At 44.8% G+C, this 27,096-nt stretch overlaps 1 protein-coding gene and 1 long non-coding RNA gene across 2 annotated transcripts in view; one reads left to right on the top strand and one right to left on the bottom strand.

Annotated features, from left to right (window-relative positions):
* Positions 1-4,103, top strand: part of SYNPO2 (synaptopodin 2) — a 118,689-nt gene extending 114,586 nt beyond the window's left edge. Inside the window, exon 5 of the mRNA XM_048509217.1 lies at positions 624-4,103. Coding sequence (XP_048365174.1) covers positions 624-1,199 — 576 coding nt within the window. The 3' untranslated portion in view covers positions 1,200-4,103. The remainder of the gene's footprint in view (positions 1-623) is intronic.
* Positions 4,104-7,924: 3,821 nt separating this feature from the next.
* Positions 7,925-27,096, bottom strand: part of LOC125440287 — a 46,797-nt gene continuing 27,625 nt past the window's right edge. Inside the window, exon 3 of the long non-coding RNA XR_007245662.1 lies at positions 7,925-8,099. This is a non-coding gene — a long non-coding RNA (uncharacterized LOC125440287). The remainder of the gene's footprint in view (positions 8,100-27,096) is intronic.

Genomic DNA, 27,096 nt, shown 5'->3' on the forward strand with positions numbered 1-27,096 from the left:
GTTGATCAAATGCAGGGGCAAATCGGGTGTTTGGACTGACTGGCTAGTCTTATTACGTTTTACATTTTTAGTATTAGCATCGATTTATCAATCTATTGACATAGTTATTTAATTTTTTCTAATCTAAAGATATGCAGGACTGGAGAGGCCATGGGCAATAGAAGTGATGTGGCAGGCTAAGAAGTGAGAAGTAGTCGGCAACAGGGAGGAGTGCAAGGGGGAAATACGCAAAACAGCGCAAAGAGTGTGTGTTGGGGGGGCGGGTAAGACTAGGCGAGCTGGCTGCAGGTGGAGGGAAGAGGTCCAGGACAAAGCTGTGCCCACGGGAAATCATTGGAAAAAATCCTGTTTTGTCAAAAAAGTGAGAAGAGATACTTGATATGACTACAGCATGGACTGATAATATGTTGGGGGATAGGGTCCTCACTAGAGTTAGGATTTTTCAGCAAATATTACAGAGGTTGAAAAATAATGTATTCTTTTTCTAAAAGTATAAAGCTACATATTTATTTTATAAATACAATGTTATAGGTTGCAAGCAAAATTGCCATATGCTTTAATGTAGAAGTCTCTTTCATCACTGTTCAGCAGATTAATTATATTTGAGGTTTTGTCCTCTCTAGGAAAGAGATGGAGAACGGTCCTTGTCACTTCCTGGATGGCCACCTTCTTCCACTTTGCGATCCATGTCCCCTGTTTCTCCTGTGACGTTCCAACCAGTTCCTGATTATTATTTTGGCAAACCAGCTCCAGCAGTTGACAAGCCTGGGAAGAGGTTGACTCCTTGGGAAGCAGCTTCTAAGTCCCCTCTTGGCCTTGTGGATGATGCCTTTGGCCCTCAAACCATCCAAGAATCCATTGCTGCAAATGTCGTTTCAGCTGCTCGCAGGAAAACACTGCCCACACCTCCAGACAGCTGGAAACAAAAAGTTGCTTATCAGCCTCCTGCTCCAAATGCCCATGCTAAATTAGCTTCATTTGGAAGAAGCCATTCAGCAGCCATGTCCTCTGCGAAGAGCACAATGTCTGCGCCAAGTTCCACCATGCATTGTGGCTCTCGACTTCAGTATGCCTATTATGGTCAACGAGCCCGAACTGATCCTGATATGGTCTCCATGGATTCCAGGTCTGATTACTGTCTGTCAATAGCTGATTCCAACTATAATCCATATCCAAAGGGATGGAGGCGTCAAACATGAATAAAGAAAGAGACCGTCTTAGTCGTTTTCCTTGTAGTTCTACAAATCTGATAGATTCTAAGATGAGTTGAATAGGGAAAGTGCTATGTGAGCAAGTGTTGGCTGGCCTGGCTGTTACTTGATAACTCAAGAGTTATCTGCAGTAGAGCACAGGGTCCACAGTGGCTCTAATTTTTCCAATGTATGATAGATTCTGTTTTCACCCAGCCTGAAGGTATTTTTTCTTTGTCCTCTGTTAAATGTGTAAAACAAGCACAAACATATTGCTTCTGTAAGTTAAAGCTTCAGTTGAAAAAAATTGCAAAAATTGAGGGACTCAACAATTTGAATATTTCCTAATAAACCTTTACTGGGAATGTAATTCCAGGGTTCTTGATAATATCTTCTTAGTTTTAAAATCCCAATTGGTCAAAGCTGGTTAAAGGTCCAGCTCTACTGCAAATGTTTTGTGCTGTCATAGAACTTGCTAGTCTTCTTTCAGCATAAATGTGATCACAAACTCAAAACCGAATTTTAGTTGAGGTATTTTGAATTTTCACTAAAATAAATAGGGTTTCTTATCTACTAGTCGCTGGCCAATGACAACTGAGGATTCAAAAATTGAAATCAAGCTCCACTGTAGTGTATACATCCAATAGCCCCCAAAGCTAAAAGTCAAATTTGACCAATGATGACTCACCTTTTGCTTGTGATAGTATCCATTACTGAACATATTTTCAGAATCATTTTACACATCTGATATGTATCAAAGCATGCTTTAGTTAAAGGACAGATACCATCAGTAATGAGTTATAGCAGAATATGAGATCAAAAGAGCAAATATAATGATCTTTTAGCATACATGATATTTGTCAAATCCAGATTTCAAATACTGCAGCAATATGGTTCTCTGTTCCTGCTCCAGGATATGGAAGGCTGTAATCGACCCAAAAGATTTCCACATCTTATTTACCAGTTCAGAGCTGATGTCAGCTGTGCTGAGAATACCCTCCTTCCTGGAATGTGATCTGACTACTGTTTCAAAGGAATGAATGTAACTTTCTTATCACACATCGATAAGTTCTAGCTGACCAGATAGAAAAAAATATATTTTAATGGAATTCATGCCCTAACTTCTGCTCGAGCTCTAGAGCCATTTTAGGTATCTGTTGAGTCCTAATATATTCTGCTAGCCCCAACCCATGAAAGTGAGCGGTATCACCTCTTTGCAGAGTCTTTGAGGACATTTTTGTTTCTGTAAAGTCTGAGACATGAATTGCATGAAAACATTCTCATTTTGATCAGCATATTTTGATCAGGAATTCCAGTTATCAAGGAGAACAAATCAAGGAGGGTTTTTTTTTCATTTTTCATTAACCTGAATAGGATTTAGCACTTACAGCTAAACTACATGTTATGCTAGAACTCCAGAGGGATAATTTGACCCTAAAAATGTCTGGCTGCATTTTCCAAATAACCTCGTTCCTCAGTTTTCATGAAGCTAGTGATCCTCAACATGGGCCCATAAGCACAACCTGGCTTGAAACCAACAAATATTTTGTGGGGCTTCCCATTTTATAATTGCACCTATCTCCTGTGGTAGCCATTTCATGACTGCCACCACTTTCTGGCAGGCATTTGGCTGTGGCGCCCACTACCTGTTCTCAAAATTCCAAATTGCCCAGAGGCTCATCATAGCTGGGGATCCCAGCTTTAAACCTTGATAAGGAAAAATAGGTATCCAGTCACAGAATTCCAGCATTGTTTGTAGTTTGATCCTTAAACAATTAAGTAAAGTCTTGGAAGCAGTTTCAAAGTTTTTGATTGTGCACAGACACTCAGACAATGAGAAAATATCGAGCTGAATGTGGTCTCCATTGTGACATGGTTAGGATAATCTCACAATGTGTTTGAAGGCATTGAGGAATGTCTAGAATATGAAGAAATCATTCCTAGTACGTTGAACACAGCAGGAATGAGGATGACCTCAAGATGACTGACTGATATGATGGATAGTGCAAGTGGAAAGCTGTGGTTTAGGTTTCATTGAAAGAGAGGTAAATGTTGCAACATTCATGTAATCTACAGACCTTGAGCAACAGTGTTTGTTTGTGAAATGTTGATATCTCTAGTCACGCTGTGAATGACATTATCTTGTGTTACTAGTAAGTGAGTATTTGTCATGGAAAATTTCAGAAGCTTTGATTATGAGATAAAAATAAGGATATACAGTAAAAATTGAGTGTCAGTTTTTGTATAGAAGTAGATTTATGGTGAATGTATGCTGGTTTTAATTCAGTCTAAATGAAGAGACCACTATCAAAATGTGTACATTAAAGTAACTAGGTATTTGATTTATAAATTTCACATCTATCTATCGATAGATAGATATAGATGTGAAATTTATAAATCAAATACCTAGTTATATATATATAACCATGAATATTTTTATGCTTTAGACTGAAATCTAAAGTATACTTATTTGGAGATATACTGCATGAGTTCCAAGTAGATGTACTTAAGACTGGTGTGCCAGGGACTCAGGGCCCATATTACATAACAAATAATCTGGTCAGGTTTCAGTTTTGACCATGATTAATTGGCTTCCAGATAACAAGAATGTATCCAAGTAAGAAATACTTGTTTTCCATTTCTTGGTACTGAAATAACTCTCATGTCTGTATCCTTTGTAAATATTAGTGAGATACCCAATACTGCATGGATAAAAGCATGACATAATATCCATTCTTAATATAGACAATAAGGATTCCTTTAAATGATTTTCCTGTCACAAGATGATTCTCAAAAAGAAATGCACAGGGTGCTATATTTTGGGAATGTTTACACAGACTGGTTGTTGTGAGCTTTCCGGACTGTGTGGCTGTGGTCTGGCAGATCTTGTTCCTAACATTTCACCTGCATCTGTGGCTGGCATCTTCAGAGGTGTATCACAGAGAGAAGTGTGTTACACACTTCTCTCTGTAATACACCTCTGAAGATGCCAGCCACAAATGCAGGCGAAACGTTAGGAACAAAATCTACCAGACCACGGCCACACAGCCCGGAAAGCCCACAATCTGTCATGAAAGCCTCTGACGATACATTTTACACAGACCATCTGTTCCCTAAGATTTCTGTGAACCATCCTGAATCCTGAACTATCATTTATGAATCCACCATGACACACCACAAAACAAGACACAGCAGAGGAATGTCATGGGAAAATCAGAGGATTATGTCTACTTGTCGTGTGATTAAACATTTGTGCAGTATTACAGACTAGAAGTAAAGCCTGTTGTATGAAAAAATATAACGGGTTCTAGAAAACTGTTGGTGGGTGAACGACTTCCACCAAGGAGGCCAACTCCTCCTGCCTTCCCCCCCCCCTCGGTCCCACATCACCAACTCCCTCCTTGTTCTTCTCCTCTTCCTGGACACCTGCATCAGCATGCAAGGGTTAATAGTGGCGACCAAGGTGGGGGGATGAGCCCTCCTGCCTTTCCTCCCCTCTCAGCTCTGTGTCACCAGCTCCCTTCTCCTGTTCCCAGACACCTGTATTCCCATGCATCAGTTAATGGCACAGTTTCAGCCACCAGCAGTCACAACCCTCCCTCGGGGAGTGGCCAATGACTGTGCCTGCTCCCCTCAAGCGTGTGTGAAAAGAAGAAAACTTGTACCAACCAGGCTACAACAATTACTTCAAAATGTTTTGTCTCCCACTGGAGTAGCAATTTACTAATAAGTAACCAAATTATTACTTCTCTCCCACTGGAGTAATGAAATTTTTTTTTGTATACAGTTAGAATGGCACTGCAGTATAATCTTAATACAAAGATAACAGCTAGCCAGATTCTAGATAATTAACTGGCCTCGTTTTACTTCAAGGCTGTTAAAGGCAGGTCAAGGTTTTTCAAAAGTACAACAGTGCTTATAATCAAGGAGGACAGCCCTCTGCAATTAGTTTTATTCTTATGTTTCTCGACGCTTCCCTCAGGCAGCTGCACATGGTACAGTGACTGTGATTATTCAGCAGGGGGGGGGAGGTGAGTGCACAAGAGAGTAACTGCCACATTCCACTGTTTCGTTTGTGTTGTTTTTCAGCCGATCTGTGTAAGCACTGCCCCCAAGCCATGTGTGCATGGCTATTGGCTGGAAGTGGGTCATCCCCACCATGGCTACAGGATACTTAGTCCCCATTTACATAGACTTTGTGTGGCCACTGTGGTCTCTTAGACATAATGAACTCAGTAGGTGTGTTCCCTCTGTGGATCCACGGCTGTTCAAAATTAATCATAGGAAGGGACTCCCATAGAGAGCCAGCATGGTGTAGTGGTTAAGTTGTTGGACTAGGACCTGGGTGATCTTGGACTAGTCACACACACTCAGCCCTGACCCTAGTTAGTATTTGGGTGGGAGACCTCCATGGAAGAACCGGGGAGTAACTAAGAGGCAAGCAATGGCAAACCACCTCTGAACATCTCTTGCCTTGAAAACCCAAAGGGGGTCACCGTAAGTCAGCTGTGATTCAACAGCAAAAAAAGAGGGACGGGACCCATAAATGTTACATATAACAATCTAGACCACAGTGTGAAGTTCTGATGTCAGATTCCTGAGCCACCACAGAAAATGATAGCAGATCAACCTGAACCAGAGTTACTTCTGTTTTAATTCTGGCACTGGCTTGCCTGACCCAAGTTATTTTTCATGCTAAATTATATTGGGTTAAAGTAATAACAAAACAGAAACAGTGTTCGCAAGCCACAGAAAGGCAAGTATGTTGCCACTTCATTGAAATCAGTGAAAGTTAACCACACTTAGCTCTCTCTGGTAACATGGTGAGTGGAGCTTTCTTAATGGAACAGCACATAAATTAAAAAAAACCCTCTGCATTGGTCAGAATACAGAGCTATAGATATTTACATAATAATCAGAGGCTTACACTCAACATTCTACTGCTGGTTTGGCTCATTGTAGCATCTGATCTAGTCCTGTGACCTTTTATGGTAGTTGCCACCCCCCCCCCCCAATTCTGTGCTTTTAATACTGGGTTGATAGGCAGAATGCGTGCAACTCTTTGCAGTGTACAGCAGCACTAGTGGAGGAACACCTGCTGAATTTCAGTGTGTCTTTTGAAAATCCAAAAGATGACTATTTGGAAACTTCCCCTTGGATTCAGCAGGCCCTTGTTGGGCCACAGTACCTGACCCATGCCAAAAAACAGCCAAGAAAACAAGGAATTTTTAGTGTGTGCATTAATTCAGAATATAGTCTTAATTCAGAATATAGTCTTAAATGTATACCTAACCCACAAGCAAAAACCTAAAGGTGCTTAGTATTGCTGTTTGATAAGACAGGAACCAAATTTAAATTTTTAGTATTCTGCACTGAAAAATCAGACCTAAATATTTCACCTGCTGGCAAGGAAATTATTGTCTTACAAAGAGACCTGCTTGGATTTTTCTGGAAAGTTTTTTTTTCAACTGCAGGGAACATAAGATCTTAGATTATCTAGCAGTAGATTTGCAAGATTCCTTTTAAACTAACTTGCAAAGTCTTGCAGTAGACCACTGGATTCCCCCGCTGAAAGTGACTGTACACTATCACTAAAGGCGTGCATTTGAGCAGGCTTCTGCTGCACATTTCAACCATTACAGTAAAGTTAAAGGTCCCTAAAAGAACTGAAACCCTGAGGAAAGACGGGGAAATGGAGTTTTGCAGAAGGATTGCTTAAATAGTGGAATGTAGGAACAGGAAGACATGCCACAGCTTGCCGAGGAATTATCACACTGCACCCTTTTTGCTTTGCTTGCACTGTACACTTTCTTTTTCCAGTCCTGCTTGTGGGAACATATAGTTTATTGCAATAGGTGCATGTGAGTTTCATATGAATTCTGAACATCCTTTCGATATCTTTTTGTTGATGTACCCTCACGTGAACAGGTGTACCACTGCTTTATGCCTAATAAAGGTTTTGGATTTGGATTTGGTGTACCAGTGAATACAACAAAAGACTCCAGCAATATTTAGGTTGCTGTTACCCAGTGCAGTCCTAATGGTAAGCTAATTAACCTCAATAAAAGAGTGTCACTTTGCTTAGGACTGAACTGACTGTTCTAGCTCCTAAGTGATTTTTTCATCCTTGGGATTTTTGTGCCGCAAGCAGCAATCTGAACCACAATTACTCAGTTTCTGTGATTCTGCTGAATTTCTGTGAATGAATGAACTGTAGTTCTTGGTGAGCATGTTTAGGATTGCTGTCTCAACATGAATTAATGAAAAGTTTTGTTCCTGTATTTATCTTAGAAGATACTTTTGTGTTTGCTTTGATGAGCTTTGGTGCAAGTAAATATCTATGACCACTGCCTTTGCATTACAAGTAACATTTATAGTCTAATTACATAATTGTATTTTCCGTGTCACCAGCAGTTGATGAGGGAATGACACTTTGTTAGAATGCATAGTAGAGACATAAAATTGTATTACCTAATAAAAATGATTTTAAAAATCAGATAGGTCTAAATTTATTGTTCTTCCAATTCACGCTTACCCAGACCTAACCTGAAACAGTAAATTTTTAGATAGTATGCCTAAGCAGCTCTTCTAAGAAGTCAACCTGTTTTTATTTGGCACTACTGAATATTGGAACCCATGTCAATGTGTAAAATGTAACAAATCTAATCAGTAAATAAAAGAAAACAGACATTTCATACATTGTGACAATAATGAGTTGAATACAGACACCCATGATCAGAGCTGAGTTTATAAAATAGGTCTTTGCTAATTCCAGCTTCCCACTGAAGTTCCTTCTGCCTCCTGAAAAGCCGCTCCAGCTGCAACAGAATTGGGGAAAACATGGTTCTTCTTACTATACCTCCCAACATTCCTAAGACTTCCCAACCCTCTGAATCTGTCCATTGGGAACTGTAATGGGAACAAAAGAATAAACAAAAATCCCTTTGATGAGATCCACTTTACTTATAATTCTTTAGATAAAAGACATTGATAAGTCATTTTTACTCTTGGAAGAATTGCTTCCCTCCACTACCTTTATAAGGATGTCTTTAGAAATAAATATCTGTATTATTGCTTTGGTTTGTGTGCAATTGTTTTGGTCATAAACACCAAATCATTCACCTAAAAAGCCTGTAGTGCAAGAAAACACTTCAGCGTGTGTGTGTGTGGGGGGGGGGGGGGGGGGGATTGGAGATCTGCACTGTATTCCTGGCCATCTCAGAAGATGAGTTTTTGGCAGTCACAAGCTGCTTCGGTGAGTACAGACGCTTAGACACCCTCAAATCCTGTTCACAAAGAGGAAGCTGATTTTTCTCCAAGCAGGTTGACTATTCATCAATCTTTTGATGGCTTTTTTATAGGCTGTTTCAATGTATTCCTTCCTGACAGTCCAGTGGAACACAATCAAATTTCCCTGCAACCATGGCTACCATTTTCTCAGAAGATTTAACTTTTTTTTAAAGCAATAATTGCTATTGGCACTATTGTCTCTGCAAAGGAAAAAAATGAAATACTGGTGTTCACTGATTGTGGCAAATAGATCATTACAACATTTGTCACTGAGGCTTTGGTGATCTGTTTGGATTAGCAGTATTTTAGCACATACTGAATTATGAAAAGAAACAATGACGCAAACTTGTTTCACAGGCTTCATGGCCTTTAGTGCAAACCAAGCAAAGCGGGTGATTGGCTCATGTCTGACCAAGACCTTCAAATGTGGCAAGCTTGACTGTCGAACAAGTTCAATATAAAATGCACAGTATCGCTAGTGGTAAAAAGGAAGGCAGGAAAAGTCATTGCATAAGGGGCTGCATCCCCACAGTATCTCCACAGTGTATTTCCATGATAAAAAAACCACACACCTTGCTTTACACCCTAGAGTGAAGAATCAGGTGCAAGCCATACATTTAACAAGTATCTGTTGTTGTACACATTAACACTGGATTCATAGGAAAGCTGCTGTTGACCTCAGGTCTAAAGGCAAGTGATAAAAATCTGAAGAAAAACAATGCTGTTCTACTGGTAAAATTAAACAAGCTTGGTCTCCTTAACAGCCTAAATGGAACCCAACCATGAATTCTTTCAAAGAAGAGGACAGTGGAATAAAATTAAATAGGGCTACACTATGAGTTTAGGCAGCTAGAATATGTTGGCTATTGCTATATGAAAGCCCTTTGGACTTTGTTCTTTATATTTCATAGAGTACTTGTTGTTATTGTCCTGGTACATTATCATACCATATAAAGACAAATCGCGCCCCAGGCTTCAGCCTGGAGGCGCCGTTGCAAGGGGGGAGGGACGATTGGAGGCTTCTACCTCCTCCCGCCGGCCGGATGAGGCGGTCACGTGGCCGGGTGCCGGCACGTGACAGGGGCCTCTGGCAGCCTTAAAAGGCTGCGTCGGCGGGGGTTGGGCCTCTTTCAAGGCCAGATCGTTTTAAGGGAGACTGTTTTCGGAGCTTCCTTGCGGCCTTGTGAGAGGAGGATCGGCCTCGCCGAGACTCGTGGGAGCTTTTCACCCCCTCCCCACTCACGGGACAGGCGTTTGTAGGGCGCGCGGCTGCTGCGTCGGCCTTTGGCTGGTCGCGGCCCGGTGCGTGCGTGTGATAGGCGATCTTCCTTCGACTTCTCAGGCAGGCGGGGGAGATATTGGGCGCAGGGCTTTCATCGGAGGGCTTTCATCGGAGCCCGATCCGTCCAGCCGACGATCGTCTGCCGCGGCCGTTTGGCTGCCCGGCCGTGAGGCTTGCAGGGATATCAAGGGCTTCGGCCGCTAAGCGAGCCAGCGGCATTGCCTTGGCGGCGGCCTCCTGAGGTTGCCAGCGGCGGCGGCGACCAGTTTTGCCTTCCTTTTGCTGCTCGTGAGTCTCCCGGCGTTAATTAGAAAGCGGCTCCCGGAGGGACCTGCGTCTGTTTTAAGAACGAGGGTAGGGGCGACATTGTCCTTCCCTTGGGACTACTCTGGGGGCTGCCTGCTGACCGGCAGTTTGGTGAGCTCATAGGGACAATCTTTAGGCCAGCATCGCCCGAGGCGGTGCGGCGGCCATTTTGTCCCACTTCCCGGTGGGAGGGACTGGAAGGAGCAGCCATTTTCTTTGATATTCTTCAGATAGCTTAAGGCCGCTAAAGGCAGCGGCCATTTTGGAAAACTTTTAGGCTGCTTTACAGGCTGCTACAAAGTCCAATGTGGAGTGTGATTTCTTTTAGGCACTTTAGCTGCAAGAACTCTGCACTTGTGTCAAACTGCAATATACATATGTATAGTCATAGATATATATATAAAAAAAGGGACAAACAGCAAACAAGGGCAGAAGCGGTTTTGAATTAACAAAGCAATTTTATTGGTGGAGTTAGTCAGGGCCATGGCATCGAAGCCTAAAGGCACAAAGAAGAGAGCAAGGAAGGGTGGCCAAACCATGCCACTCAGGCCTTCAGAACAGGGGCAGGTGGGGCCCACTCCTCCCCCCCTTCGAATTTGAGTCAGCCATGCCACACCCTGACAGAGTTGGCCGTTTCTTTTACTCCAACAGGTGCAATCCCCTCCTCTTCCAGCGCAGGGAAGCCTGCCATGCATGGAGCACCTACAGTAATCCGACCAGAGGCCGTAAGATTGGAGCAGGGGTCCGGCATAGAGGTGCTGGGGCAGCCTGGGCCGGGAACTCCAGGCCCGTCTCGGCCTCCCTCTATTCGGACCGGGATGAATAGTCCCTCTGTGCTCATGCCTCCTCATGGCCAAAGTGGGCTGCCCATATCTGGAAACTCTGTTTTTTTATGCCATATACTTATCCATATTCTGCTCCGTATATGGGCATGAATATTAACCCCGGTATGGGATGGCCAGGCCAATTCAACCCCTCCCCTGGTTTTGGGCAATGGCCAGGAGGTTTCATGGGGAACCAGCCCCCTTATTTTTGGCCTTCTCAAGTTCAAAGTTCTTCTGGTAGTCAGTTTAGGGGAACACAGGTCCAACAGAGCTTGGGTTCCTCTGCCACCAATTTTGGGGGGACTCAGGTCCATCAGAGCTTGGGTTGCCAGGCACCCCGGGCGTGGGTTCCTTCGGGACCAGCTGTCCCAATAGTTCGTGGTCCAGAGCCGATGACTGGGGATTGTACTCTGCCTGGACCAACGGGCAGTGTTGAGAGCTGCAGCAGGCTCTGCCAGCCAGTCTGCCGAGGCCAGAGCCAGAAGCAGGGGGAGGGGAAAAAAGGCCTCTCGTCGCGCTAGATCTTCTCGGCGGTCTCCTAGCTCATCCTCGTCTGGTGAGTCTACAGATGAGGATTCCGCCCAAGCAGCTGGAGATTACTGGGAAAGAGGGGAGAAGGTGCCAGCTCTTCCCCTCTGGATTACTCAGAGGAGAAAAGGAGCTTGGCAGTGGAGGACGGGTGACGTGGGAACTTAGGGGCTTCAGCCTTTTGCTGCGACGCATGGGACCCTGGGGACCCCCCAGGCGTCTCATTTGCCGAGGAAGTTCAAGGAGACACGTAGCTACCTGGATGGAATTTTACTTCATGTGGAGATATCTTCACGGTTCTGCGGCCGGCGAAGGGATCCAGAAGAGACAGGTTCCCGGTCAGCTAAGAAGAGAAGAGAACGCCCAGCGAAAGAGCTGAGCCGTTCCTTTCCGACAACTGGCTGGAAAAGGGTTCGCTCAATATATATTCTGATAGGAGCTGCTTTACCCACTAAGGGCTTGGCAATTCTGTCTGCTCATACTGGGCCTTTAATGTTCTTGAGGGCACGCATCCCCTATCAGGGGATGCGGCTGCTATCAGAATACGATGGCGAGGCATTCCGGGCAAGAGTGCACTCACATCGTCCGAGACGCAGGTGTGGGGGATCTAATACACGCATCAGACGTGGATGATGACAAATGTAATTAAAACTCGCGTCATCTGGATGCTACTGCATCAACTGGGGCTGATGGGCCGAGGAAAAATGGTGTTGGGTTTAGTCAGCAGGACCTCGCCTTTAGCCAGCTTGCTGGGCATTTAACCAAGGCTCCTGTAAGAGGGATCACTGTAGGTTCCAGCACAGCTGTTCCCGTTGCTTTGGGGCCCACACCAGAAGGACAATGCCCGCGAACTGGCTCGGCCTCCAACACCGACGTGGCCGGAACCCTGGCCTCCGGCAACTCTAGAGAAGGATTTGCAGGGCGCCAGAGGGAGGATCATTCCCCGGGCCCCAGAAGGGCCTCCTGAAGTCCCGGAGGTTCTGGTGCAGAGTACTAAGCCCTTCCCGGTAGCGTTGCAGTGTAACGCTTTTATGCCAATGGCTGGACGGGTATTATCCGATGTCGGGAAGACGCATTGTACTTTTAAAGAGAGGGATTTCCAATTTGGTTTTCACATCCCATTTTTTAGGGGTGTAGGGTGGCAACCTCAGCTCCCAACTTAAAAATCAGCCAGGAATCTCGCTCTGCGGTAAAGTGAAACGCTGCCAAAGGTACAAAGAATGCTTGGTGGGCAGAATTGCAGGTCCCTTTGCACAGCCCTCCGTCTTACCCAACCTCCGGTTTCCCCATTGGGGTAGTACCCAAAAGGACCCCAGGGAAGTATAGGATGATACAACATTTGTCCTAATTTCCCATAGCTTGAGGGGTCGGTGAATCGACGACTTCATCGAATTCCAGGCATCTGCTCTGTTCGGTTTATGCCACTGTGGATGAAGCAGTGAGTCTCATCCCCGGGAGGGTGGGAACTGCTTCCGGATGTTGGCAAAATGTGACATACAGTCAAGCGGCCTTTCAGGTCTCTTGCTGCCCATACACCTTCGGGACTTCCGAATCTGTTAGGAGTTTTCAATTTGAAGCTGACATTTGGTATGTCGTATAGAAATGCATGCCCATGGGTTTGCCTCTATAGCTTGTGCAGCGGCTTTTGAAAAATTTAGCACCTTTTTGGAATGGGCAATCAAGGATCGCATGCGTACCACTCAAAGCGAAGTCACTTCCATTATCTGGATGATTTTTTTTTTGTTTGTAGGTGCAGCTGGCTCTGTGAGATGTGCGATGGCGATATTGTCAGCATTTCAGGTCTTGGCGGCGGAGCTTCTTTGGGGTTTCCCTTTGGCGGCCGACAAGACTGAAGGGCCTGTGTCTTGTTTTAACTCTACTTAGGAATTCAATTGGACACGGTGGCAGGAACATCTTCCCTGCCCTCGACAAGCTGGACAACATTACGCCGTGGCACTGATCGCGAACACCTGTGCAAAAAAAAATGCACAGAGTTCGCGGGAAATACAGGTCCCTGCTTGGAGCACCTTAACTTTGCCTGCAGGGGTTGTACTCCCCGGGAAGGGCTTTTTGTTCCCGCCTTCGCAAGGGTCCTATGGCGGACTATTCCAGGTTTCCTACCCCCATCATCACGTCAAGGGGTTACTTCTGGTCTTAGCACAGAGACTTAGAGAGGTATGGATTGCGTTTTCTGGAAGCGTTATAACGGAGTTTCCTGCTTTGGTTCAAAGTTCCTTGGGAAGAACTGCAGGGATAGTTTTCAAGATTCTACACCGATGCAGCAGCTGGCTTCCGATAGGCTTTACAGTATTTATTTCAGTGGGCCAGTGGTGGTGTGCAGGAGTGGCCTACCACGGCGTGGTCTCAGATTGACCCGGAATTTTGAGGGATGCATGACTTTTCCTGGAGGTTGTTCCACTCTGGTATGGGCGGCGGTTCACATCTGGAAGGATGTGTTTCGTGACCAATGCACTGGTTAAGTTCTGGTGTAATGACAATGAGGCTGTGGTCAGGGAATGGTAAATCGGCAGTCCACGCGGGTCAGAAGCGGGGTTTGATGCTTTGGCTAGTAAGGAATTTCTTGTAATGGTTTTGCACTGATTAATAACATCTCGGCCTTTAAAAGGCTGTTTTCTTGCCAGGTATAACTCAACAATAATAGCTGACGCTTTGGCTCGCATCGTCCAGGTCAGCCGCTTTCGCTCACTAGCTCCCGAGCCAATAACCACTTCTCCGGAGAGGTGTCCCGACCATCTATTGTGGCGTCTTGCTGGAGGCAGTCAGTCAATAGCCGAAGGTGTCTTTGCACAGTCACTGGCGAGCCAGCGCTTACCCGCCGCGTACAGTATGAAGGGGCCCTGGAGCACCCTTCTCTTTTGGCTTTTATGGCTTCTACATCGTGCAGCCTGTTCGACAGGGGTTTGCTCAAGGATTTGGTTGCTCCGGTATTTGAGTTGACTTGAGGGACCCGTTCAATTGGCTGCCAGGACGATTAAAGGTCCATTTTAAGCGTACCATTTCCTTGCACTTCAGCCAGGCCCTGGGGATCACTGACCAGCCCTCCCGGCTGCTTCGAAGCTAAGAAGAGCAGTGGCCGGTGTGGCAGCGCCAGCTTCCCCAGACCACAAGATAGTAAGCGTCCCATGCACCAAGGAGCTCCCTGGGAACTTTATACTCAACGCATACAGGAGATACATTCTGTGACTCTGCCTATGAGTCTACACTGTTCCAGGCCTTGTTTTACCTTGGCTTTTTTATGGGAGCCTTTCGGTTAATGGTGAGGCTTGTAGTGGCCCGTCCACCCACCATCATTTGGCTCCTAGTGGGCTCTGCAAAAGGGCTGATAATGTGTCCATGGTCGATGGGCTCAGAACTTTACTTCATTATGGTTGGCGGGGTCCAAGACTGACCCGGTAGCGGCGTACGTCGAAGGAACGAGGAGTGACATTGGCCCCTCCCACCAGGGGCACCCTGTCCGATAAAAGGCTACGCTAGGGGATAGCTTCAGCGTTTTTAGCTGTATCCAGCCCTGCAGGAGCATGGGGTCCCCTGTTGCTTATCCACAACTTGCATGGAGCATCCAGTGTACTTCAGATTTCAATTCACGGCTGTGTTACGGCTGTGTTTACAATTTTCGGACTCCCAGCTAGAGCAGAGCTCGGGTTCCCTCTCGGATTTGGGGCAGCTACTATGACCTCCCTCAAGAGGGACAATCTGCAACCATAAAATTCGGAGGCTTTAGGCCGCTGGAGATCTTGCTTATCGAGTGTTTTATGTCCGGCCCTCACACCTTTCCCTTGTAACTTTGTTCTCTTTATAGCGTTCCGTTGGCCTATGCTACGTTACCTTGTTTGGATGGTTGGCCACAGCATTGTTGTTACTGGGCTGGGCATTATGCGAAGAAGTCGGGCTGGGGACAACACTCTTGGACTGGACACCTCCCCTGGACATTCACTGGCTGGCGAGGCGTAGGCATGTCGGTGGTCTTCTCTGCTCTTCGGAAGTCTGCGGAGACTTCGGTGCTTCCAGTGCTCTGGCTTCCCTAGGCATATAGTTCTTCAGCTGGGGAAAAGTGAGCATTTCTCGGCTTTCCAAGGGAGTAAAGCGTTTGCCAGAACGCATCCATGAGGGGAAGACTTACAGATTGCTTCGTTGCCGCAAAGATGCCGTAAATCCAAACTGGTTCTGAGTCGAATTGCTTGCTGGAAGCCGGAGGACTTGAGAGAGGAACGCACATGCGATGAGTCTCCGGCCAGAGTTAACAAAGTCAGATCCAAGGTTTGTCGGGTCTCAAGCAGCCCGGCTGGTACTGAGCATGGGAGGGATGTTATTCCCCATGTTGATTTGATACTCATGCTCTGCCAGCATTGACTGTTTTGCCCGACGGAGTCCACTTATCGGAGTTAGGGCCAGGACATCTGGTTTGCCACGATGTCCGCCGCATGCTCTGGCTGGAGTGGCTTCGCTGCCCGCATTATGAGCGGCTGGCCGAAATCTGTTCTGCTCTGTTTTGCAGTGACTTTGGCGAGCACGCGATACTCGAGCTTCGTGAGACTTCTGGAGCTGCTGAAGCTGGGGCGAGGAGCTGTTGGAGTGACAGCTTCGGGTGGGCGGTAGGGACATAAAGAGCACATCCTCTATTTGGGGAGAGGCAGAAGCTTGCATGCCGGACCTTCCCACCTCGAGGGGCCTCCTTATGAGGTCCACAGTGGTGGCCGATAGAGCTCTCGAAAGCCAAGCCTGGGGGGGGCTGGCTTGAGAGCTTCGCATGCCGACAGGGAGAGGGTGTCATGAAATTGGGTTTGCGTCCTTGTGGCGCACCTAGTAACTTCCTGTTCCGTTCCCTCGGGGATGTGCTGCCGACAGGGGTTCTGGGTCCGAAGCGAACCTAAGGAGTCAGCTTGGTGCTGCCCTATAACCAGGATTCAGCGGTTTTGCTACCACAGGGGGCCATGGGATGTGCCACTCTGTTGTATGCTCTCGCCCCAGCTTCAAAGGTTTCTTGGTGCGTATGTTGGGGCCAATGTTAAATTTTGGGTACTCTGAAGACGGCCGCATTTCCTATTCCAACAAAGTTGTGTTAGTATTCTTTCTGATGAAATGGAGTCTCCAAACATTCCCCATGCAGAAATCAGCCCCAGCGCTTCAGCCTGGAGGCGCCCGTTGCAAGAGAGGGACGATTGGAGGCTTCTACCTCCATCCCGCCCGGCCGGATGAGGCGGTCACGATGGCCGGGTGCCGGCGCGTGACAGGGGCCTCTGGCAGCCTTATAAAGCGCTCGCGTCGGCGGGGAGTTGGAGCCTCTTTCAAGGCCAGATGGCTTTTAAGGCCCTCCCTCCCCGTCCCCAATTGGAAGGGGTTTTTTTTGAGGGGTTGTTCATATTGTTATGGTTATGTCGTGAAGTTCACTGGGGCGGTGGGGCATAAGAGCACATCCCCTATTTGGGGAAGGCAGAAGCTTGCATGCCGGACCTTCCCATCTCTGAGGCCTCACTTGCCTTGCCAGGGTCCGGTGGTGGCCGATATAGAGGCTCTCCGCGAAAGCCAAGCCTGGGGGCTGCGCTGAGAGCTCGCTGCCCGGCAGGGAGGGGTGTCACAAATTGGGTTTGCGTCCTTGTGGCACCTAGTAACTTCCTGTTCCGTTCCCTCGGGGGATGTGCCGGACAGGGGTTCTGTCCGAAGGGCCTAAGGGGTCAGCTTGGGCTGCCCTATAACCAGGTTCAGTGGTTTGCTACCTGGGGGCCAGGATGTGCTCTGGTATGCTCGCCCAGCTTCAAGGTTTCTTGGTTATGTGTTAAATAAATTTTGGGCTGCGGCCGATTTCTATTCCAACAAGTTGTGTTAGTATTCTTTCTGACGAAATGAGTCTCCAAACATCCCCATGCAACACAATTTCAGTTCAGACTATAAGAAAATAATGAGTCATTCCTATACCCCAAGCAAATCATTCTGAAAACAGTGTGACACATTGCAAATACAATGCCTGGGAAATCCTAGAGTTTTAATCCGATTACTCCAACTTTATGACACAGGGCTCAAATATACAATACACCTGACGTGTCTCGTCACAGGTAACTGACTGGATTCACAGTCACATACACTCTGGATGAACTCAACTTGAACAACTCTTGTTCACTTGACATTGTGAAGGAGCACAGCAAGGAGAGAGGAAGAATGCACCTCCTGATTACCTCCTGCCCAATTTTCCACAGTGGACATAGTGGTAGTGGGCCTTTTGCCCCTTTTCTCTAGTTCCATAAGCCATAGTAAAGCATATCATGTATTTGATCTCTCTGTTCACAGGGGTGATTTCTAGCCTGAATCCTATAGGTGAACAAATATGAAATTGATGCCTTTGAAAAAAAATTACACATTTCCCTTTTCAATTCTTAACAGAATGCAAATATCTGCTAAAAGAGGGATAAATGATAGAAATAAATAGAATTATAACCTAGAATTATATTTTCCCCCAACCCGCAATGACTCTTGGAAGGCTCAGGTAGCAAATGAGCTATTTCAGCACTTTCTATCTGAGATCCTTTTGACATACAACATAGGTGTCCTATCACTGAGATATTGCCAGTTGTGTAACATGAAGAGAACTGATAAGAGAACCAGCCAAAATAACTATTAATTGTTGTTACAGTATCCTGTTTTCATTTTTTATATATACAGTGGAACCTTGGTTTTCATTGCCTTCGGTTTTCATCGTTTTTTTCAGTGAAAAATTTGCCTTGGTTTTCATTGATTTGCAGTAAGGTGCAGGGGTTTGTGGAGAAAAATCACCCGGACAAAGCTGTTGCACGCCATGTCTGCAACTTGTTTAATGACAATGTCTTGCTCCATTTCAGACAAATCTTAAAGAGGTGTCAGAAACAGACCTCTTTGGACAGCTTTCTGATGCAACATTGGTCCACTGGCTCTGAAGCTGGTCCTAGTGTTATTGTTTGTTACTGTTTTCAGCATTAAACACTATGTTTATTCACCAAAAATGTGTTTTGGTATGTTTTTTGGAGTGCCTAGAACGGATTAATTGGATTTACATTGATTCCTATGGAAAAGTTTTCCTCGGTTTTCATCGGTTTTGGTTTTCATCGATTCTTTTCGGATGGATTACCAACGAAAACCGAGGTTCCACTGTACTCACAATAGAAGTGTGTTGAATGTTTCTTGAATTCCAAACAGGTGTCTGTAAGTATGCATCTAACTACTGATAGATTGAAAAAAACCCATTCTCACATTGTACAATACGAATTACATCTTCTCCTTCCTTCCAACCTGCCACAAGCCTTAAAGGACTAGCTTTAATATTCTTCTTAGCAATAAGTTATATGTGAAACATATACTTACTAATTGCAAAGAGTTAATTATTGATAGGAACAAAAACAGATTTTGATTGCTTAGATGATAAAATGTCTGCATGCTGAGTTACTGAACTGAGTTTTCAAAACTTCTCTGATTTTCTTTAAGGGGATAAAGAACCACAGCTTCATGAATATCTTATTATGAAGATGTGGGGGAGCTTATTTTCTCTGTCATCAGTAACTACACAGGAATGCAGAAATTGCTTTAAAAGTAGTACCTCTTTTCAATGTAGTTAATAAGATGTTAAGATCTCTCAGAGTTAATCAGCCATTTTCTGATATTAATGGCCAGCTTTGGTTTTCATCTAAGAATCCTGGAAAATATCATGTTTTATTGGCAGCCATCCCTGCAACATTTCCAATACACTTTATATCAAGGATCAGATACAATACAGAAGCCATATATGTGAGCATGAGGATTTAATCATACAAATAGAATACATAATGCCTCCACACAGACAGCTAAGCTCTTAGTTAGGTAAATTGCATAGCAGCAGACTGTCTTCCTGGGAGGTCCCTGGAGACAAATTTAACTCTTTAGGTATTGCATCTTAGTTTGAATTTACCATAATCTGGCACTATTATTTGGTAATCTGGGCACCCATAATTTGTTGGATGCTGTGTTCTATAACCTATTGGAAAATATATTCAAAATCTGGGTCCCAGACTCTCAACTGGTAATTTATCAGAGTGAACAAGACTTTAGTGTGCACTGCAAAGCCATCCAATTCAAACTAAATATACTTCATCTATTGTAGGAACTCCATTTCTGGATTGGATAGAGTAAATATAGTTCCTAATCCATTCTAACTAACTAAAATATAGAGAGCTACAGAACCTGTGTCCTGCCCTCATGGTTGCAAGATGCTGTGTATGTGAGTGGAGGTGTGAGAAGTAGCAAGGAAGGAAGGAAGGAAGGAAGGAAGGAAGGAAGGAAGGAAGGAAGGAAGGAAGGAAGGAAGGAAGGAAGGAAGGAAGGAAGGAAGGAAGGAAGGAAGGAAGGAAGGAAGGAAGGAAGGAAGGAAGGAAGGAAGGAAGGAAGGAAGGAAGGAAGGAAGGAAGGAAGGAAGGAAGGAAGGAAGGAAGGAAGGAAGGAAGGAAGGAAGGAAGGAAGTTTCCCTGAGAGTAGCAATCTACACATCAAAGGGATAGTGTTAGAGCAGTATAGAAAGGATGCCCAGTGCCTTGATCTCTCGATCTCTCTCTGACTCTCTCTAGTCAAGACCCTCACTGGAGTCCGAGGTTAAGAGCACAGTCCTTTTCTTCTGACTATGATGTTTCCCCAGTTCATCATGTTTCAAAGGAAGGCAGAGGCAGAGCAAAGGAAAGCAGAGGCCCCAGTTCATAGGTGATGGGAAGAGCCCAGGCAATATTAACTTTGATAGTCTGATTGAATATAAGGCGCATATTCAGAAGCCCAAACATAGACTGCTGGACTCAGTGCTAAAATATAAATTAGTGTAACAACTGTGCCCAGTTCCAGAGAAATAGCCTTGTTAGCCCATTGCAGTCAAAACATTAGAGACTCACAGCACATTAAAAAGCATCCATACACAGACCAAACCCCACCAAGCCAGATTCTCTACATCTCACACACCTTTTACAACAGCCTGGTGATGCAGACTTGCTACTATTCTCACCATTTAGAGGTGAGAAAACTGGAGGCTGCAAAATCCTGACTGTAGCTGAGACTTCACATCACCAATATAGCAATAAGCCACTGTACAACACTGGTTTTTTTTATCAACTTGGAGGGGTTTCCAAATATTCCCCCAGGAAGGGCTTCTCTGCTCTTCATAAATATATAATGCCAGTCAGCAGCAGAAACCTTTCCATGATTTTCAACACTAACTGCTGTTAAGTGGATGGGAGAAGGAGGAAGAGGCAAGTAAAGCAGCAGTGGGCAGAGTACACACAACTAATCTTCATTTTTTTTCAGTGAAGAGAATGAAAAAAATCACACTTAAAGAAGTTTTGGAAGCCGCAGGGCTTCTCTGATCTGCTTCGTAGTGAGTGCTGAAGGAGGGGGGAATGTGTGTGCAACTAAGAATCTGCCCCAAAGGGAATGGATGCTCATCACGGGGAAGACCATGAGTACATAATAGCCCCTGACTGATTTTAAATCTGATTTATTTTTAAAGAGATTCCTGACTTTTCAGATTAGATGCTTCACAAAAAAAGTTAGGCTGTTATGTACATTAATTATGCATGTATATGTATGTATGCAGAGTGGGACTCAAGAACTCCTAGTTTTATCTGCTTTAAATCCAAAGTCCTCACAGTGCAGGAACCTTGATAGATTCAAACACAGACTGAACTGTATGTGAAGTGCCATGAACAGGAAAATCCATGGGGCCATGAACAGGAAAATCCATGGAAACATGGACCATCCATACAGCTATGGTGTGAAGAAGATGAATGGATGGAATGTACTTTGTGGTATCCCATTTTTACAGATGTAGAAAACTGGAATACACAAAAGCAATTATTTTTATACTACACACAATGAACTGAATATTATATTCAGTATTTATAAGTAACAAGCCAAATATTCATGTTCCTTATTTTGTACATATAGAATTCTACTTGGGACACTAAAAATGATAAACGCTGGTGGGGATGTGTGTGTCAGTTTCACTACAATCAAAAGACCAAACATTGAAACAAATCAAGATCTGTCCTGTAGAGGGCAATAACACCTAGTAACATGGGACAATAAGATTATAGAAGTTTCAGGCCCAGCCTTGGTCCAGAGTAAAATCCCAAAATAAAATTCACCTTTTTTAAAATAAAAGGTATTTGATTCAGCTTTGTATAGTATATATTCAATCTACTTAATTAGCCCTGTGTGATTCTACTGCAACCAGATTCAACTAGCCAAGTGTCAGTTCTTGTATTTAATTCATTTTGATTTGGTAAATTCAAGATGTAGGAGGCCTTCCTAACAGGCATACTTTTTGTAGCCAAGTTCACACACCTCTCCACTCTCCAGGATGGGGATTTTCAGTTGGTGCTACGTCAGTGCCCCCCCTCCCCCCCATGTTTCTCACCCTGCTTAAATTGTCATAATGCCTCTTTTGGCTGTGTGGAAATGTAGCAAATAAAACTGATAAGGCCTTGGAGACTTTTGGAGAACTGTAATTTCACAGGGTGTGATTATCAGTATGTTGGTTTCTGTGCCCCTATGCATTGCATTTTTTTCTTACTAGTGTACTTCCTATCAGACTTTCAATCCATTACTGGAATTTCAATCAAACTATGAACAATTCAACTTTATGCAGGAAAAAAATCAACTAGAATAATTTTGGTAAGCCCAAATGTCACTTCTCCTGGGGGTGGAGGGAATCTGCATCCCTTTTGATTATATTAATGGGAGAATGGGCTAAAATACATTTTAAAACAATGTTCAGATAAGCCAGTCTGCCTGGTTTAAAATTCAGGCAGTCACTCAGTTCATGGGTGGCCCAAAATGAAGAACACCCTTCACATTGTAAAATACCAGTTTCACTCTCTAGCATCTTCATTTTAAAGATATCAGCCAAAAGAGCAGGGGAGATCTGTCTCAGAGCCACCATTGACCTGACTCAATATAAGGTAATTTCACATAGGTTATTATGCCTCAAGAGTGCCTCTGATTTAGTGTGACTATGTGTATAAACCTTTCTATAGAACGTTTGATGTGATGCATAGAGAAGTAAGGACATAGATAACTTGCCACAATTGTTCTTTACACATGCAGTCCCAAAGAAACGAGAACTTTCTCAGATAGACTTACTAATCTTTTGCTTGGGAATGTCTATCCATTGACTCCCCTAAAGAACCGGTATAGGTTGCATACCTGGCTGAGCAGACTTGGACTCTAATCTCCAGTTTGCCATGTAAGGCCAGTTTTTCATGATGAAATTGCTTTTCTTTTAGCATGGGAAACGCCTTGGTGCAATGGAGAGTTCTTCATTGCCCCCATTGCTGCAGTGTGTCTGCCACGCTGTTGCCCTGGTGCCGCCCCGGAGCACTCGCTTTGCTTCATGGCTTTCCAGAACTGCCAAAATGGAGGTTCTTTTTCTTGCTCCGGGGGCTTTCCTGCTGTTCAGAACTCCACAGCAGCATCACCAGGGCCACTTTCCCCACCTTGCTGCTCTGGCCCATCCCACCAAAACAAGAGAATCCCCCTCTCTCCCCACACACACGTGAGGAGTTTGCAGTGGGGGAAAGGGTGATTCTCTCTGTTTAATAATTTTCTTTAAAAGTACTGAAAGTGAGTGGCAGGAATGGGGCGAGATTCAGCCAATACAAACGCAGGAAATGGGGGCTGCCCACACATGCCTGAAAGAGACTGCGGAAGAGCTTGGTGCTTATGGGAAAGTCCTGGGTTCATTGGGAACCAGCTGGGACTTCCCGCACCGGCCCTGACTTGAGTGAAGGAAAGAGCCGCGCAGCCGTGGGGAACTACAAGCAGAGTGGGAAGCCCCGCAGCAGGTACACTCCCAGATATGCCACAGGGCATTTCAAAAGTGAAAAATCAGCCTAAAACAACTTTAGGTCTGTCAATTCCTTTCAAGCTAATTACCTCACAGGGTTGTTGTGAGATTAACATAGAGGAGGGGATACCCATGTAAGATGTTCTGAGCTCCTGGTTATGATTAAGATAGGATAGATTCTCTATCTCACAAATAGGACTGAGGTAGTCAAGTCCTCAAGGTTATGAACAACTAACAGCTTCAAGGTCCAAATCTGAAGGTGGAATGAGAGGCCTGGAACTAAAGTGGTCAGACTAGATATATGCCAGGGCCTGATAATTCTAGAAAAGAAAAACTGTGACTAATTTGAAAATGAATCTTTTCCCCTCAAAAAACAAAACAAAACACCAGGGCCAGAAACTGTGTAAAATTTGTACTCATTTAAGCAAATATAGGCTATCTTTGTTCACTTTGTGGTTGCATAACAAATACCATTAAATCATAGACAGCCAAAAACAGAAATCGCTTCCAGCCAATTGCAATATGCATGAGCTTTTAGTGGAGAGATCCAGCATGTTTTGATTCTGTGATTGTCCTGATACTAAGTTATTTGAGAAGTGACCCACCTTGAACCTTCAGGATGGAACTCTAAATAGCTGTGTAGTAAATACACTAAAATAGTGCATGTATTTTACAAGGAGTGGCAGAAGGTGTGGGAGAGGGAAAAGAATGCAGAACACACCCATTCCTAATGAGCCTTTCTTAAAAGCAAAATAAACCAGCATGCCAGACAGCATAGGGAATATCTCAGACATAGAAACAAATCATAATTCTAAGGGCTTTGTTTTTTTGCTTTTTTAATGTGGGTGAATGTGTTCATACGTTCTTTTTAAACGACACAGTCTAGACAGCATGAAAGCAAAATGCAGTGATCATGATGTTAAATGGGAAACAGTCAACAGTTTCAGAGGGACAGGTTTACAGAATGAGAAAGGAGCCATGCAAGACCTTCCCAGCAACATCATAATCTCATTGTGAAACCTGGAGGCCAACTTACAGCCCACTTCTGGACTTTTACAACACCAAAGTAAATTTATTTCTAGGTGTTTACCGGCTGTTGTGGGTTTTCCAGGCTGTATGTTCATGATCTTGTAGCAGTGGTGGGATTCAAACATTTTAGTAACAGGTTCTGATGGTGGTGGGATTCAAACAGTGGCATAGCGCCAATGGGGCTGGGTGGGGCACGACGGGGTTGTGGCCAGGCATTCCTGGGGCAGGGCATTCCTGGGCGGGGCTGTGGCAAGGATGCAGGGCGCGTGAGCCCCAGGTGCAGTTCCCCTTCGCCCCCCTCTAGATTCAAATAATGACTGTTTAAAGTATTAAAAAAGCAATATACTGAAAGGTAGTGTATTATTTTTTTATATAATTATATTGATTGATTTTAAATAATAACATAAGGGGAGAAAACAAAAACTGTTTACAATTGTTAACATATTACAAACATATCTAATTGTTTATCTCTCTCAGCCCCCCCACTAAAACATCCTATATTGCCTCCCTCCTTCCCATATTTCCCCCTTCCCTACTTTTTACTTCCCCTTCAGATTCCTATAACTACTTTATCTATTCCACTTGAAAGAAAACTAACAGAGGGAGAGATCCAAAATCCTTAATCTAAAAGAGTAGTTTAAACTCCTCTCTATCCAATATAAATTTCAAGGGAAAAAAAAGAAAATGAAAAATCTTTTCCTATAATACTTTCCCAACCTTTATACCAATGAACAAAAAAAATAGAATTACTATATATTGTATTATTTCATACAGTTCATACACACGTGGGGGGTGGTGTCCGTGGGGGGCAGAGGGGCCATAGGGGGCCCTGGGGGTGATTTTGCATCCCCCACTTGATGAGATTTGTTGTTCCCAGGGACAGAGATTACCCCCTTGTCCCTAGTGGAGTTAATCATTAATAACCGGTTCTCCGAACTGAGTTCTACCGAATAGGTGTGAATAGGCTGCATCCCACCTCTGTCTTGTAGTTTTAATTCCTAACTTTTCACTTGCAGCTATGACTGGCGTCTTCAGAGGCATGCCACAGTACTGTGACAAGCCTCTGAAGATGCCAGCCATAGATGCAGGTGAAATACACAACCCAGAAAACCCACAACAGCTGGTTGATTCAGCTATGAAAGTCTTCGACAATACATCGTTATGTATTTGCTTTTTTTGTGTACATTTAATCTTTCTTGCATAGACTCAGGGTAGAAGTATCTTAAATAGGGGCTGAATGACCACTTTTGTAGAGGCATAGAGGGTCCCGATGGTGATTCCATACCTTGGTTCTGGACCACATTCTAGAGCAGGGGTAGGGAACCTGCGGCTCTCCAGATGTTCAGGAACTACAATTCCCATCAGCCTCTGTCAGCATGGCCAATTGGCCATGCTGGTAGAAACTGATAGAATGGATTCTGAACATCACGAGTTCTATTCTAGAGTGTTCTGGATAATTGCAGTCTAGTTTCTCAGAGATTTAGTAATGGGCCAAGAAGTAAAGAGGTATTCTAGGAAATGAGTGAGCAAGCAGTATGGCTGGATACATGTCTATTCCATCTATATATGAAATAGATTTTTTAAAATTTGATTTTGTAATATATATAATAGTACCAGTAAAGCTTGTTGTGCAAATAAATACAACAGGTTCTAGAAAACTGAGGGAAGAGGGCTCATGAACTTCTTGCCAGCCTGGCTGGGACAAGCCACTGGTTGGGCAGTGAGACCATCTCTGCTAGCAGGGTCCTTCCTTCCTTCTTTTCCTTTTCCTCCATCCCCCCCAGTAGGGGAGGGGTCTGGCCGCGTGCCCCCGTCCCTCCCCCATTTGCTATGGGTGGTGCCTGTCCCTTCTAAGGGCAGTTTCACCCCATTACCTTAAGTGTAGAACTGGCATTGTGCTGGGTGATGGAGGGTTGAGAGGCCTGATGTATACCACTTCTAACAGTCTCCTTTCATGCCACAGGATGACAGAGCAGTGGCTTTGAACAGCCCTGCAAGCAGGCCTGGCCCCAGGCACTTTTTCCAGCTGAAGAGGCGGATGGAGAGTTCTCGGAAGAGCATGTGAGTGGGGCTGAAGCTTTGTACATAAGAGAGTTTGTGTTTCAGGCAGGCAGGAGATAGAGTGTGGCCAAACAAGCCAGAGACAAGGTGAGCAGCATGTAGATGTAGTCAACCTGTCCAGAGTCAGGACAGGCAGCAGGCAAAAGCATGGCCAAGACAGTTCAAGGCACAGGCACAGGCACAGGCAGGAGATCAGGCAGGCAAGCAGGCAGGGAGCAGGAGGTCAGAGGAAGACCAGGTATAGGGTGCTTACCAGGAAGTACACTCATTGCACCCAGGCAGAGCCAAGCCCAAGGCTTTAAATAGAAAGGCCTGGCTAATGAGGCTGGGATCCTGCAAGAGCTCCTCAGATGCAGATGCCTCCATCTCACAGAGGCTTCTGCCATACTTTGCAGCAATGTGAGCAATTCTGCTTTGACTTTGAAGTTGAAGCTTCTGTCTTTGCCTCCTTTGAGCAGCTGGCTTGTTACTTGGCTCTTCTGAGATTTGTGAAGGCTCTCCCAGCTGCACGGCATCAAGTTCTGCCTGAGCTTGCAAGGATGGACTTGGAACTGGCTCTGCTGCCTGCATTTCCTCTCAAAGAGCCAACCCTGGATGCACAGTGTCTTCAGGCTCTACATCAAAGCCCTCAGTATCCAAGTCAGTGCCCACGAGCTGGCTTATGACAAAGTTGCATTTCTTATGGGGGCAGGGAGGGAAGGGATATTGTTAATGACTATGTTGTTAAAGCAAAGGATTGTGGGA

This window comes from Sphaerodactylus townsendi, linkage group LG10 (assembly GCF_021028975.2).
Source record: "Sphaerodactylus townsendi isolate TG3544 linkage group LG10, MPM_Stown_v2.3, whole genome shotgun sequence".
NCBI lineage: Eukaryota > Metazoa > Chordata > Lepidosauria > Squamata > Sphaerodactylidae > Sphaerodactylus > Sphaerodactylus townsendi.